Raw genomic sequence first — 15998 nt, forward strand, 5'->3', positions numbered from 1 at the left:
ACAGTAGCTAAGTTAAACAGTAGGCCTCAGCTTGGGTCCATGCTCAGTTCCAATGTTTTAGCTTATAGCTAATATTGGATATAAACAATTGTAGTAGTCTTCCATTGTTTGCTGTAAAACATTTTGATACATGCGCATTTGTAACGTTCCATATGAATGCCCCATTGTCTCCAAGGTTACCATTGTTTGCATTGTGTGTGTGTTCACAACCTCTGTGTGACACTCTCCAGACAGGAAGTTCAGGCTGGCCTTTTCCTTGTAGTAGAGTGTATTGTTTTACAGATGGAAAATTGGGTGAGAGGTGGGGTTAAAAGTGGGTGGGCAAGAAAATGCAAATTCCTGTTGTATGAATTACTGTTGTGAAAATATCATACCCCCTAGACATGCTAACCTGTTATTGACAATTTTGAGAAGTTAGCATGTCTTGGGGTATGATCATTGACCCTCTGTAACCTTCTCACTCATCATAATTCATGATTCATTCAGGATTATCCGTAATCATGTTAGCATCCACATTAATGTAGAAGTGTTTAGAAACATATTCTATTCTTATTTACTGTGTAATAAAAATTACTAATTGTGTGTGTAGTTTGAGCCCAGGATACTTCTGTACAATGAGAGAGAGAGAGAGAGAGAGAGAGAGAGAGAGAGAGAGAGAGAGAGAGAGAGAGAGAGAGAGAGAGAGAGAGAGAGAGAGAGATAGTGGGGAGGGATAGAGAGAGAGGGGGAAGAGATAGAGAGGGAGAGGGAGAGAAAGGGAGAGAGAGAGAGAGAGAACGAAATAAAGAAGGAAAGGGAGAGAGAGAACGGGAGAGAGACAGAAAGAGAGAGAGAGAGAAAAGAGTGAGCGAGACAGAAAGAGAGAGAGAGAGAAAGAGAGAGAGAGAGCGGAGGTAAAGAGAAATGGGGAGCTCTTTGTAAAGTCCTTGCGTAACTCAGGCTCACGTGGTCTGTAGTCACCCAAAACATGTGCTCACCTTGATGGGCTAGTTTTGGAGCTCCTGGTTGGGTGGGCAGAGGGGGTAAGGGTAATAGGTGTGTGTGTGTGTGTGTGTGTGTGTGTGTGTGTGTGTGTGTGTGTGTGTGTGTGTGTGTGTGTGTGTGTGTGTGTGTGTGTGTGTGTGTGTGTGTGTGTGTGTGTGTGTGTGTGTGTGTGTGTGTGTGTGTGTGTGTGCGTGTGTGTGAATGGATTGTGAAAACAATGTTCTTTTGCCCATCTTAATCTTTTCTTTTTATTGGCCAGTCTGAGATATGGCTTTTTCTTTGCAACTCTGCCTAGAAGGCCAGCATCCCGGAGCCGCCTCTTCCCTGTTGACGTTGAGACTGGTGTTTGCGGGTATTATTTAATGAAGCTGCCAGTTGAGGACTTGTGAGGCGTCTCTAATGTACTTGTCCTCTTGCTCAGTTGTGCGGGGCCTCCCACTCCTCTTTCTATTCTGGTTAGAGCCAGTTTGCTCTTTTTTGTGAAGGGAGTAGTACACAGCGCTGTACGAGATCTTCAGTTTCTTGTCAATTTCTCGCATGAAATGGGCTTCATTTCTTAGAACAAGAATAGACTGATGAGTTTTTGAAGAAAGGTCTTTGTTTCTGGCCATTTTGAGCCTGTAATCGAATGCTGATGCTCCAGATACTCAACTAGTGTAAAGAAGGCCAGTTTTATTGCTTCTTTAAACAGAACAACAGTTTTGCAAAAGGGTTTTCTATTGATCAATTAGCCTTTTAAAATTATAAACTTGGATCAGCTAACACAACATGCTATTGGAACACAGGAGTGATGTTTACTGATAATGGGCCTCTGTACGCCTATGTAGATATTCCAAAAAAAATCTGCCGTTTCCAGTTACAATAGTAATTTACAACATTAACAATGTCTACACTGTATTTCTGATCAATTTGATGTTATTTTATTGGGCAAAAATTGTGCTGTTCTTTCAAAAACAAGGACATTTCTAAGTGACCCCAAACCAGCTGGTGGAGCCTGGTACAGGTGGGTCTCAACAAGGCTGCTGGTCTGAGGATCGTAGCGACACAGAGCTGGTGGAGCCTGGTACAGGTGGGTCTAAACAAGGCTGCTGGTCTGAGGATCGTAGCGACACAGAGCTGGTGGAGCCTGGTACAGGTGGCTCTAAACAAGGCTGGTCTGAGGATCGTAACGGCACGGTGTGGTACCAGGTGGAGCGACGGGAGGGACGCTGTGGAAACACTCTGGAGGTGAGAACACGTTACCTCAATGTCTGACTGGAGGTTATTCAACACTGGAAGAGTTTAGACTATAACTGATCCTTAATGTTAGTAGGTCTGTGTATAAGACCTTAGTGTTAGTCAAACTGTCTTTTCCAACAGCTTATTCATGCTGTCTACTCTAACAGCTTATTCTTGTTGTCTACTCCAACAGCTTATTCATGCTGTCTACTCCAACAACTTATTCATGCTGTCTACTCCAACAGCTTATTCATGCTGTCTACTCTAACAGCTTATTCTTGTTGTCTACTCCAACAGCTTATTCATGCTGTCTACTCCAACAACTTATTCTTGCTGTCTACTCCAACAGCTTATTCATGCTGTCTGATCCAACAGCTTATTATTGCTGTCTACGCCAACAATTTATTCTTGCTGTATACTCCAACAGCTTATTCTTGCTGTCTATTCCAACAGCTTATTCATGCTGTCTATTCCAACAGCTTATTCTTGCTGTCTTCTCCAACAGCTTATTCATGCTGTCTACTCCAACAGCTTATTCGTGCTTACTCCAACAGCTTATTCATGCTGTCTACTCCAACAGCTTGTTCATGCTGTCTACTCTAACAGCTTGTTCATGCTGTCTACTCCAACAGCCTATTCTTGCTGTCTACTCCAACAGCTTGTTCATGCTGTCTACTCTAACAGCTTATTCATGCTGTCTACTCCAACAACTTATTCATGCTGTCTTCTTCAACAGCTTATTCTTGCTGTCTAATCCAACAGCTTATTATTGCTGTCTACTCCAACAGCTTATTCATGCTTACTCCAACAGCTTATTCATGTTTACTCCAACAGCTTATTCATGCTGTCTATTCCAACAGCTTATTCTTGCTGTCTTCTCCAACAGCTTATTCATGCTTACTCCAACAGCTTATTCATGCTGTCTTCTCCAACAGCTTATTCATGCTTACTCCAACAGCTTATTCATGCTGTCTACTCCAACAGCTTATTCATGCTGTCTTCTCCAACAGCTTATTCATGCTGTCTACTCCAACAGCTTATTCATGCTGTCTACTCCAACAGCTTATTCATGCTGTCTACTCCAACAGCTTATTCATGCTTACTCCAACAGCTTATTCTTGCTGTCTACTCCAACAATTTATTCTTGCTGTATACTCCAACAGCTTATTCTTGCTGTCTATTCCAACAGCTTATTCATGCTGTCTATTCCAACAGCTTATTCTTGCTGTCTTCTCCAACAGCTTATTCATGCTGTCTACTCCAACAGCTTATTCATGCTTACTCCAACAGCTTATTCATGCTGTCTACTCCAACAGCTTGTTCATGCTGTCTACTCTAACAGCTTGTTCATGCTGTCTACTCCAACAGCTTATTCTTGCTGTCTACTCCAACAGCTTGTTCATGCTGTCTACTCCAACAACTTATTCATGCTGTCTACTCCAACAGCTTATTCATGCTGTCTACTCCAACAGCTTATTCATGCTTACTCCAACAGCTTATTCATGCTTACTCCAACAGCTTATTCTTGCTGTCTACTCCAACAACTTATTCTTGCTGTATACTCCAACAGCTTATTCATGCTGTCTTCTCCAACAGCTTATTCTTGCTGTCTACTCCAACAATTTATTCTTGCTGTATATCCAACAGCTTATTCTTGCTGTCTTCTCCAACAGCTTATTCATGCTGTCTATTCCAACAGCTTATTCTTGCTGTCTTCTCCAACAGCTTATTCATGCTGTCTACTCCAACAGCTTATTCATGCTTACTCCAACAGCTTATTCATGCTGTCTACTCCAACAGCTTGTTCATGCTGTCTACTCTAACAGCTTGTTCATGCTGTCTACTCCAACAGCTTATTCTTGCTGTCTACTCCAACAGCTTGTTCATGCTGTCTACTCCAACAACTTATTCATGCTGTCTACTCCAACAGCTTATTCATGCTGTCTACTCCAACAGCTTATTCATGCTTACTCCAACAGCTTATTCATGCTGTCTACTCCAACAGCTTGTTCATGCTGTCTACTCTAACAGCTTGTTCATGCTGTCTACTCCAACAGCTTATTCTTGCTGTCTACTCCAACAGCTTGTTCATGCTTTCTACTCTAACAGCTTATTCATGCTGTCTACTCCAACAACTTATTCATGCTGTCTACTTCAACAGCTTATTCTTGCTGTCTAATCCAACAGCTTATTATTGCTGTCTATTCCAACAGCTTATTCATGCTTACTCCAACAGCTTATTCATGTTTACTCCAACAGCTTATTCATGCTGTCTATTCCAACAGCTTATTCTTGCTGTCTTCTCCAACAGCTTATTCATGCTTACTCCAACAGCTTATTCATGCTGTCTTCTCCAACAGCTTATTCATGCTTACTCCAACAGCTTATTCATGCTGTCTTCTCCAACAGCTTATTCATGCTGTCTACTTCAACAGCTTATTCTTGCTGTCTAATCCAACAGCTTATTATTGCTGTCTACTCCAACAGCTTATTCATGCTTACTCCAACAGCTTATTCATGTTTACTCCAACAGCTTATTCATGCTGTCTATTCCAACAGCTTATTCTTGCTGTCTTCTCCAACAGCTTATTCATGCTTACTCCAACAGCTTATTCATGCTGTCTTCTCCAACAGCTTATTCATGCTTACTCCAACAGCTTATTCATGCTGTCTACTCCAACAGCTTATTCATGCTGTCTTCTCCAACAGCTTATTCATGCTGTCTACTCCAACAGCTTATTCATGCTGTCTACTCTAACAGCTTATTCTTGTTGTCTACTCCAACAGCTTATTCATGCTGTCTACTCCAACAGCTTATTCATGCTTACTCCAACAGCTTATTCATGCTGTCTACTCCAACAGCTTGTTCATGCTGTCTACTCTAACAGCTTGTTCATGCTGTCTACTCCAACAGCTTATTCTTGCTGTCTACTCCAACAGCTTGTTCATGCTGTCTACTCCAACAACTTATTCATGCTGTCTACTCCAACAGCTTATTCATGCTGTCTACTCCAACAGCTTATTCATGCTTACTCCAACAGCTTATTCATGCTGTCTACTCCAACAGCTTGTTCATGCTGTCTACTCTAACAGCTTGTTCATGCTGTCTACTCCAACAGCTTATTCTTGCTGTCTACTCCAACAGCTTGTTCATGCTTTCTACTCTAACAGCTTATTCATGCTGTCTACTCCAACAACTTATTCATGCTGTCTACTTCAACAGCTTATTCTTGCTGTCTAATCCAACAGCTTATTATTGCTGTCTATTCCAACAGCTTATTCATGCTTACTCCAACAGCTTATTCATGTTTACTCCAACAGCTTATTCATGCTGTCTATTCCAACAGCTTATTCTTGCTGTCTTCTCCAACAGCTTATTCATGCTTACTCCAACAGCTTATTCATGCTGTCTTCTCCAACAGCTTATTCATGCTTACTCCAACAGCTTATTCATGCTGTCTTCTCCAACAGCTTATTCATGCTGTCTACTTCAACAGCTTATTCTTGCTGTCTAATCCAACAGCTTATTATTGCTGTCTACTCCAACAGCTTATTCATGCTTACTCCAACAGCTTATTCATGTTTACTCCAACAGCTTATTCATGCTGTCTATTCCAACAGCTTATTCTTGCTGTCTTCTCCAACAGCTTATTCATGCTTACTCCAACAGCTTATTCATGCTGTCTTCTCCAACAGCGTATTCATGCTTACTCCAACAGCTTATTCATGCTGTCTACTCCAACAGCTTATTCATGCTGTCTTCTCCAACAGCTTATTCATGCTGTCTACTCCAACAGCTTATTCATGCTGTCTACTCTAACAGCTTATTCTTGTTGTCTACTCCAACAGCTTATTCATGCTGTCTACTCCAACAACTTATTCATGCTGTCTACTCCAACAGCTTATTCATGCTGTCTACTCTAACAGCTTATTCTTGCTGTCTACTCCAACAGCTTATTCATGCTGTCTAATCCAACAGCTTATTATTGCTGTCTACTCCAACAGCTTATTCATGCTTACTCCAACAGCTTATTCATGCTTACTCCAACAGCTTATTCTTGCTGTCTACTCCAACAGCTTATTCATGCTGTCTTCTCCAACAGCTTATTCTTGCTGTCTACTCCAACAATTTATTCTTGCTGTATACTCCAACAGCTTATTCTTGCTGTCTATTCCAACAGCTTATTCATGCTGTCTATTCAAAACAGCTTATTCTTGCTGTCTTCTCCAACAGCTTATTCATGCTGTCTACTCCAACAGCTTATTCATGCTTACTCCAACAGCTTATTCATGCTGTCTACTCCAACAGCTTGTTCATGCTGTCTACTCTAACAGCTTGTTCATGCTGTCTACTCCAACAGCTTATTCTTGCTGTCTACTCCAACAGCTTGTTCATGCTGTCTACTCCAACAACTTATTCATGCTGTCTACTCCAACAGCTTATTCATGCTGTCTACTCCAACAGCTTATTCATGCTTACTCCAACAGCTTATTCATGCTTACTCCAACAGCTTATTCTTGCTGTCTACTCCAACAACTTATTCTTGCTGTATACTCCAACAGCTTATTCATGCTGTCTTCTCCAACAGCTTATTCTTGCTGTCTACTCCAACAATTTATTCTTGCTGTATATCCAACAGCTTATTCTTGCTGTCTTCTCCAACAGCTTATTCATGCTGTCTATTCCAACAGCTTATTCTTGCTGTCTTCTCCAACAGCTTATTCATGCTGTCTACTCCAACAGCTTATTCATGCTTACTCCAACAGCTTATTCATGCTGTCTACTCCAACAGCTTGTTCATGCTGTCTACTCTAACAGCTTGTTCATGCTGTCTACTCCAACAGCTTATTCTTGCTGTCTACTCCAACAGCTTGTTCATGCTGTCTACTCCAACAACTTATTCATGCTGTCTACTCCAACAGCTTATTCATGCTGTCTACTCCAACAGCTTATTCATGCTTACTCCAACAGCTTATTCATGCTGTCTACTCCAACAGCTTGTTCATGCTGTCTACTCTAACAGCTTGTTCATGCTGTCTACTCCAACAGCTTATTCTTGCTGTCTACTCCAACAGCTTGTTCATGCTTTCTACTCTAACAGCTTATTCATGCTGTCTACTCCAACAACTTATTCATGCTGTCTACTTCAACAGCTTATTCTTGCTGTCTAATCCAACAGCTTATTATTGCTGTCTATTCCAACAGCTTATTCATGCTTACTCCAACAGCTTATTCATGCTGTCTATTCCAACAGCTTATTCTTGCTGTCTTCTCCAACAGCTTATTCATGCTTACTCCAACAGCTTATTCATGTTGTCTTCTCCAACAGCTTATTCATGCTTACTCCAACAGCTTATTCATGCTGTCTACTCCAACAGCTTATTCATGCTGTCTTCTCCAACAGTTTATTCATGCTGTCTACTCCAACAGCTTATTCATGCTGTCTACTCTAACAGCTTATTCTTGTTGTCTACTCCAACAGCTTATTCATGCTGTCTACGCCAACAACTTATTCATGCTGTCTACTCCAACAGCTTATTCATGCTGTCTACTCCAACAGCTTATTCTTGTTGTCTACTCCAACAGCTTATTCATGCTGTCTACTCCAACAGCTTATTCTTGCTGTCTACTCCAACAGCTTATTCATGCTGTCTACTCCAACAGCTTATTCTTGCTGTCTACTCCAACAGCTTATTCATACTTACATCAACAGCTTATTCATGCTTACTCCAACAGCTTATTCTTGCTGTCTACTCCAACAACGTATTCTTGCTGTATACTCCAACAGCTTATTCATGCTGTCTTCTCCAACAGCTTATTCTTGCTGTCTACTCCAACAATTTATTCTTGCTGTATACTCCAACAGCTTATTCTTGCTGTCTATTCCAACAGCTTATTCATGCTGTCTATTCCAACAGCTTATTCTTGCTGTCTTCTCCAACAGCTTCTTCATGCTGTCTACTCCAACAGCTTATTCATGCTTACTCCAACAGCTTATTCATGCTGTCTACTCCAACAGCTTGTTCATGCTGTCTACTCTGACAGCTTGTTCATGCTGTCTACTCCAACAGCTTATTCTTGCTGTCTACTCCAACAGCTTGTTCATGCTGTCTACTCCAACAACTTATTCATGCTGTCTACTCCAACAACTTATTCATGCTGTCTATTCCAACAGCTTATTCTTGCTGTCTTCTCCAACAGCTTATTCATGCTTACTCCTACAGCTTATTCATGCTGTCTTCTCCAACAGCTTATTCATGCTTACTCCAACAGCTTATTCATGCTGTCTAATCCAACAGCTTATTCTTGCTGTCTACTCCAACAGCTTATTCATGCTTACTCCAACAGCTTATTCATGTTTACTCCAACAGCTTATTCATGCTGTCTATTCCAACAGCTTATTCTTGCTGTCTTCTCCAACAGCTTATTCATGCTTACTCCAACAGCTTATTCATGCTGTCTTCTCCAACAGCTTATTCATGCTGTCGACTCCAACAGCTTATTATTGCTGTCTACTCCAACAGCTTATTCATGCTGTCTACTCCAACAGCTTATTCATGCTGTCTACTCCAACAGCTTATTCATGCTGTCTACTCCAACAGCTTATTCATGCTGTCTACTCCAACAGCTTATTCATGCTTACTCCAACACCTTATTCATGCTTACTCCAACAGCGTATTCTTGCTGTCTACTCCAACAACTTATTCTTGCTGTCTACTCCAACATCTTATTCATGCTGTCTACTCCAACAGCTTATTCATGCTGTCTACTCCAACATCTTATTCATGCTGTCTACTCCAACATCTTATTCATGCTGTCTACTCCAACAGCATATTCATGCTGTCTACTCCAACAGCTGGCTCAACAGCTGGCTTGTTAAAAACAAGTGAAATTCGTGATCCATATTTAGTCAATGTTCTGGACAATTCCAAGCTGTCTTACCAAAGCAGTAAAACTATTAGTCATATTGGTGTGTTGAAATAGTGCTGTTTGAGTTCCACCGTAGAAGAACACAATAAAAGTCTTCAGAATGACCATGACAGTCTGAATATTAGTTTATGATTCTCTTTTTAATGACTTCACATGGGTAGTGCCTTTTAATATGAATGTGTTTATGCTTGTGTATGTACTATTGTTGTCTCTAGTTACCTAGACATCGATTATTTTTCACTGCAGGATCTTGCGCCATCATCATCGACTACCAAACAGAAGATTGGAATCATGCCAACTGTCCTGTGTGTATCCTGTTGTTGGAGATGTTTGTTTAAGATCCATTACAGGATCCTATACTCATGCCAACTGTCCTGTGTGTATCCTGTTGTTGGAGATGTTTGTTTAAGATCCATTTCAGGATCCTATACTCATGCCAACTGTCCTGTGTGTATCCTGTTGTTGGAGATGTTAGTTTAAGATTCATTACAGGATCCTATACTCATGCCAACTGTCCTGTGCACAAAATCTATGGTGTCTTGTTCATGTTCGTGTCAGCAGTCAACAGACTCTTTTTATTTTGATAGTGTAAAGATGAAACACAACTCATTGGTGAGAGGTGCCACCGCTAACAGTTTGTAGATGTTGGAACATACATTCCCCCCATGTTATTCCTAAGGAAAAAACATTTAGATGCACATTCTAATAGTACATCATACAACAACAAAAATTGGCCTGTTTCAATAGCCTGTTGAAGCAAATAAAGAATGACTATGAGGAAGTCATTTCCCTCCAGGTTGAGGAGAATGCAAGCTCTGCCCCATTGCATCCCTCACATCCTTGCCACCTTATACAGGAGAAACCTAATCAAAAGAAATTAGCCAATTATATGTAACGATGTCACATCAATACTTATACTAAAACATGTTTGCAGTTGCGCAGCGGTCTAAGGCACTGCATCTCAGTGCAAGAGGTGTCACTGCAGTCCCTGGTTCAAATCCAGGCTGCATCACATCCGACCGTGATTGGGAGTCCCATAGGGTGACGCACAATTGGCTCAGCGTTGTCCGGGGTAGGCCGTCATTGTAAATAAGAATTTATTCTTAAGGCCGTCATTGTAAATAAGAATTTGTTCTTAACTGACTTGCCTGGTTAAATAAATAAAAAATATTTTTTAAAGACTCCTCAGACAAGGATGTTTCTCCACAAGCGTAGTCAGTGTGTGTGAGCAACTGCTTGGCAAGTCCAAACAACAGGTGTCCCCTACACCTACAGGCTCTGGCTTTCTGCAGTGCTGAATGCTGAGTTGGGCTTGTGGATTCTTCATTCCAGAATTCTGAGGTAAAAAAAAAGAAGCATTAAATAATGGGCCACTTACTAGAACTAAACAACATGCTAATGTGTGGTTTGAGACAGGGAGATGTCTGTCCCCTCAGTTTCAATGACACATGTATACTCAAAGTTACCAATACATCAATCCAAAAAAATAATTTCCTAAAGTTTTAGGCAAATGTTTTAAGAGAACTTTGAAAACAAAATGATAAATTAGACATTTAAGCAAACAAAGATTAATATTTTGCAAGATATTTAATGGTCTACAAGGCTGAAAATGAACTTTGATAAATGTACCTTACAGTAGCACCCACTGAAAATCACACTTGCTGTTGTCTTTTCTCTGTCTTGAATCAACAGAGAGATTCTCAGACTATTGGTCTGCTACATTCACCCACTTTTATCCACAAATAATCTCATTTAAACATCAATTCTATACCGTTGCTTGTCGTTCACGCCTAATGGCACCACACCAGAGACGTCACTCTGATCTACTTCCCTTCCCAGACAAGGTGTGAAGTTGTTTGCTCTTATTTGAATTTCAAATATTAATTTTACCATTTGAAACAGTCATTTCCCTCTTCGGCATATGTATATAAATCAAGCAGGCTTGGTTCCTTTCTACCACAAACAAAGGCTCACTCCAGACTGGTAAGATGTACTTTATTGTTTCTGAGATTGTGATGCGCTGTCCGTCAGGAAAGATATAAAGACTCCTCCGTCAACTCCAGAGAACAGAGAACAGCGTTTCTACCAGCCCTGCGTTAGACATGCATTTCATGACTTCTGCTTTGAAGGCACCCAAATAGGAAATCTCTCCTGATTGACTGGGCCAGTTATTTGGGGAAGATTTGACTGTTAATAGTGAGTTATTAGCTAAATCAAACCCCTCTCTCCCCTTGCAATGTTGTACCACAGGTGTCCGTGGTAACCAAAATCATCACAAAAAGGTAGGTTTTATAATTTCCTCAGTATTACAGTACTACAGTACTACAGTACTACAGTACATATAGATCCATACAGTACTACAGTACTACAGTACTACAGTACTACAGTACTACAGCATGAATATCTGTGTCTGTATTTGGTTAATGCTGTATTGTATCTGTAGAGATATCTGAGAAGACAATTAACAACCAATCAGTCACATCGAAGGCCACTGAAATCAGTTCACAGAGGTAAGTGCTCTCTCTCAACTAGAAGAATCCACTTTGTCCTAACCAAAATATGATTTCATTAATATAATTAAGCAATAACGAGGAGGTGTGGTATATGGCCAATATACCACATCCAAGGGCTGTTGTTAAGCACGACGCAACGCGGAGTGCCTGGACACAGCCCTTAGCCTTGGTGTATTGGCCAAATATCACAAACCCACGAGGTGGCTTACTGCTTTTATAAACTGGTTACCAACGTAATTAGAGCAGTAAAAAGACATGTTTTGTCATACACGTGGTATAGCAATTTGTGACATCGGCTGATGTAAAAATGGCTTTATAAATGCATTTGATTGATTGATTGATATACCATGGCTTTCAGACAATCAGAATTCATGGCTCGAACCACCCGGTTTATAATGTAGTTTATGTTTGCGTAACATACAGTTGAAGTCGGAAGTTTAACTACACTTATGTTGGAGCCATTTAAAACTCATTTTTCAACCACTCCACAAATTTATTGTTAACAAACTATAGTTTTGGCATGTCAGTTAGGACATCTACTTTGTGCATGACACAAGTAATTGTTTACAGACAGATTATTTCACTTATAATTCAATGTATCACAATTCCAGTGGGTCAGAAGTTAACATACACTAAGTTGACTGTGCCTTTAAACAGCTTGGAAAATTCCAGAAAATTATGTCATGGCTTTAGAAGCTTCTGATAGTCTAATTGACATTATTTGAGTCACTTGAAGGTTTACCTGTATAGAACTGTTTGGCCATAATGACCATCGTTATGTTTGGAGGAAAAAGGGGGACGCTTGCAAGCCGAAGAACACCATCCCAACTGTGAAGCACGGGGGTGGCAGCATCATGTTGTGGGGTGCTTTGCTGCAGGAGGGAATTATGCACTTCACAAAATAGATGGCATCATGAGGGAGGAAATTATGTGGATATATTGAAGCAACATCTCAAGACATCAGTCAGGAAGTTAAAGCTTGTTAAATGGGTCTTCCAAATGGACAATGACCCCAAGCATACTTCCAAAGTTGTGGCAAAATGGCTTAAGGACAACAAAGTCAAGGTATTGGAGTGTCCATCACAAGTCCTGACCTCAATCTTATCGAAAATTTGTGGGCAGAACTGAAAAAGCGTGTGCGAGTAAGAAGGCCTACAAACCTGACTCAGTTACACCAGCTCTGTCAGGAGGAATGGGCCAAAATTCACCCAACTTATTGTGGAAAGCTTGTGGAAGGCTACCCGAAACGTTTGACCCAAGTTAAACAATTTAAAGGCAACACTACCAAGTACTAATTGAGTGTATGTAAACTTCTGACCCACTGGGAATGCGATGAAAGAAATTAAAGCTGAAATAAATAATTATCTCAGCTATTATTCTGACTTTTCACATTCTCAAAATAGTGGTGATCCGAACTGACCTAAGACAGGCAATTTTTACTAGGATTAAATGTCAGGAATTGTGAAAAACTGAGTTTAAGTGTCTTTGGCTAAGGTGTATGTAAACCTCCGACTTCAACTGTATTACAATGGCTTTGGAGTGTGATGACGCTGCGTACTCGACCTGACTGTGTTTTAACCTTTGACAAGCTCTGAGTGTGTTGCTGTTTATCACATTGTTGGTATATTCATCAATACTGTTTGAGACGCGTTTCCACTGCCCCCCTCACTTTGCTCCTCAGTGAATTCACATTTTTACACTTCTTCTTTGTATCATTTCTTTCAGTCGTGTGTCTGAGCTGAACAGAATGATGTCATCGGGTGTTCTGATGATGCTCCTGTTCTTTAAGCATGTTACTGCAGACAACTCAGGTAAAAGGTTGATTGACTTATTCCCGTTTAGGTAACAGAATGAGAGCTTCACTCAGAACATTGTTGCTCCCCAGTGTTTTATTCCCGCAGCCAAAACAGCAACGTTCCGTGTGCAGGACTCTCATTCCTTTATCTCACTGTATAAGGACACAAGGCGAGACACAGATGCAGACACCGGTGGCAGATGGTTTGAGTCTTTGATATTTATTGAACAATCCAAAAGGGGTACAGAGTGGCAGGCAGGCTCGAGGTCAGGGCAGGCAAAGCGGTCAGGCAGGCAGGTACGGAATCCAGAAAACAGGCAAGGGTCAAAACCGGGAGGACTAGAAAAAGGAGAATAGCAAAAGAAGTACGGGAACAACACATACAAGACGAACTGGCACAGAGAGACAGGAAACACAGGGATATATACACTGGTACAGAGAGACAGGAAACACAGGGATATATACACTGGCACAGAGAGACAGGAAACACTGGGATATATACACTGGTACAGAGAGACAGGAAACACAGGGATATATACACTGGTACAGAGAGACAGGAAACACAGGGATATATACACTGGCACAGAGAGACAGGAAACACAGGGATATATACACTGGCACAGAGAGACAGGAAACACAGGGATATATACACTGGTACAGAGAGACAGGAAACACAGGGATATATACACTGGTACAGAGAGACAGGAAACACAGGGATATATACACCAGGGATAATAAGCGACACCTGGAGGGGGTGGAGACAATCACAAGGACAGGTGAATCAGATCAGGGTGTGACACACTGTATTCATTATTTTAGCCTAATTCTCAAGTTCAGGATGTAGATATCACCCTCGTTCTCTTTATTGCCAGAGTTTCAACTCTGGAGAGAGAGACATTGGGTTGCATCCCACAGGGCTTCCTGATGATTGTATAGTGCACTACCTTTGACCAGAGCCCAGGGATATCATACGTTTTCATGGGGGGGGGTTGTTTTCGCAGGTGTGACTGTTGCCAAATCTATCCAGTTTAGCTGTGGGGGCACACAGTGTCCAGTGGGACAGGACTGTATCAGTGTTGGTGGAACACTTCGCTGTGCAGACCCCTGCCAGAACTACACCGCACTGAATGACGACTGGCGTTCCACCACCAACAACAACCAGGTTAATGGGGGCTTACACTGCGACCAGAGCATCAACTTTCAGGGCTGGTATCGCCTGTTCCTGGGGCACACCAGCGTTCAGATGCCAGAGAGGTGTGTGGAGATTAACATGTGTGGAACCCACGCCCCCCTGTGGCTCACAGAGCCCCATCCCCAGCTGTCAGACAGGGTGGTTCAGAGGGGCGTCTGTGGGAGCTGGTCTGGTAACTGCTGCTCGTTTAAACAACCTCCCATCCATGTCAAAGCCTGCTATGGAAACTACTATGTCTACAAGTTGGTTCCTGCAATAAACTGCCACTTGGCCTACTGTGCAGGTATGACATCATAATGTCCTTGTCACTGTTTCTTAAAGACATTAAGAATGTTCAAAGGTGTCCAATTCAGTCTCTGAACCCAGAACCAAGTCTCTGTATATATATTGACAGTATGTCAAGAGAGACTTTAGACACTCCACAACGGTTGCGTAAACATTTTTGTGCAACTCAGTTGTGGTTTCACAACCGCAGTGACAAATACATTGTACATCAGTCGTATAACCTGAGTGTGTCCTAGTCACAGCAAATCCATGAACGCGCCTCCCCTCTGCTGTTCCAGACGTCAACACCAAGGTGTGTTCTACCTGTAGAGATGATGACACCTGTAGGAGTGAGGATAAGATCACCTGGAGGTGTGAGAGGAAAGGTGAGTGTTAAGAAGAACACATCGTACTCCTCAGTGATTGATTGACTTATTGGGGAAAAGATGCACTGAGTACAGACCGGGGGTCAAATCCATTTCCAACGTTTTCCAACTTCTGATGGAATACATACAACACTGAGAAAACAACACAGCATATAGTCAATAAATAACTACAACTAGATGCAGGAATATGAAAATACAGTCAACCTGTTCTGATCCGTTCATTTTGTCCTCATGGACATGAATAAATCTTTTATCATTATCAACAAAAACTCTAACAGCTAAGACGGCCTCGGGAGCCAGACCTCTGCCTTCACTTTTCTGATGTAGCAGAGGCATTAATGCAGTCACATTAAGAGCTACTCAACTTTGTCCAAAGATGAACTCTGACCTATCCTTTAACCCCCCGGGACTGGGACAGTTTAATAGGCAGTGGGAGACTATTCCACAACAGAATACCAGTGTAGTAGAGGAACGAGTTCCTGCAGCACTATTCGCTCTTGACACCTGGCTGACAGCCATTTTGTATTCTCTTGTTTTTCTCTCTTCCTCTCTTTCATTCTTTCTCTACTCCCCCTCTCTATCTACCTTTTATAACAGCCCCTACACCTACACCTACACCACCTCGGATAACTGTTACCACCACCAATCCTCCTATCATGGCCCCAGAGGTGGTGTGTGGGCAGAGCATGATACAGGTGGGTCTAAACTAGGCTAA

General features: G+C 41.6%; 1 protein-coding gene across 1 annotated transcript; it reads left to right on the top strand.

The window, feature by feature from the left end:
* Nucleotides 1-282: 282 nt before the first annotated feature.
* LOC120023642 (uromodulin-like) lies at nucleotides 283-15993 on the top strand. Its single transcript, XM_038967691.1, has 5 exons — nucleotides 283-294; nucleotides 1969-2211; nucleotides 14469-14916; nucleotides 15197-15283; nucleotides 15881-15993. The coding sequence occupies exons 1-5, from the start codon at nucleotides 283-285 to the stop codon at nucleotides 15991-15993; spliced, it is 903 nt and encodes a 300-aa protein (XP_038823619.1).
* The last annotated feature ends 5 nt before the right edge of the window (nucleotides 15994-15998 follow it).

The sequence above is a fragment of the Salvelinus namaycush genome, chromosome 2, assembly GCF_016432855.1.
Source record: "Salvelinus namaycush isolate Seneca chromosome 2, SaNama_1.0, whole genome shotgun sequence".
Classification (NCBI taxonomy): domain Eukaryota; kingdom Metazoa; phylum Chordata; class Actinopteri; order Salmoniformes; family Salmonidae; genus Salvelinus; species Salvelinus namaycush.

Excerpts from the sequence above, each read along its gene's own strand:
- LOC120023642 (XM_038967691.1), top strand. Across the intron at positions 2,212-14,468 it reads GCTGTGGAAACACTCTGGAG|TTTAGCTGTGGGGGCACACA; the intron begins GTGAGAACACGT and ends AAATCTATCCAG. Across the intron at positions 15,284-15,880 it reads CTGGAGGTGTGAGAGGAAAG|CCCCTACACCTACACCTACA; the intron begins GTGAGTGTTAAG and ends CTTTTATAACAG.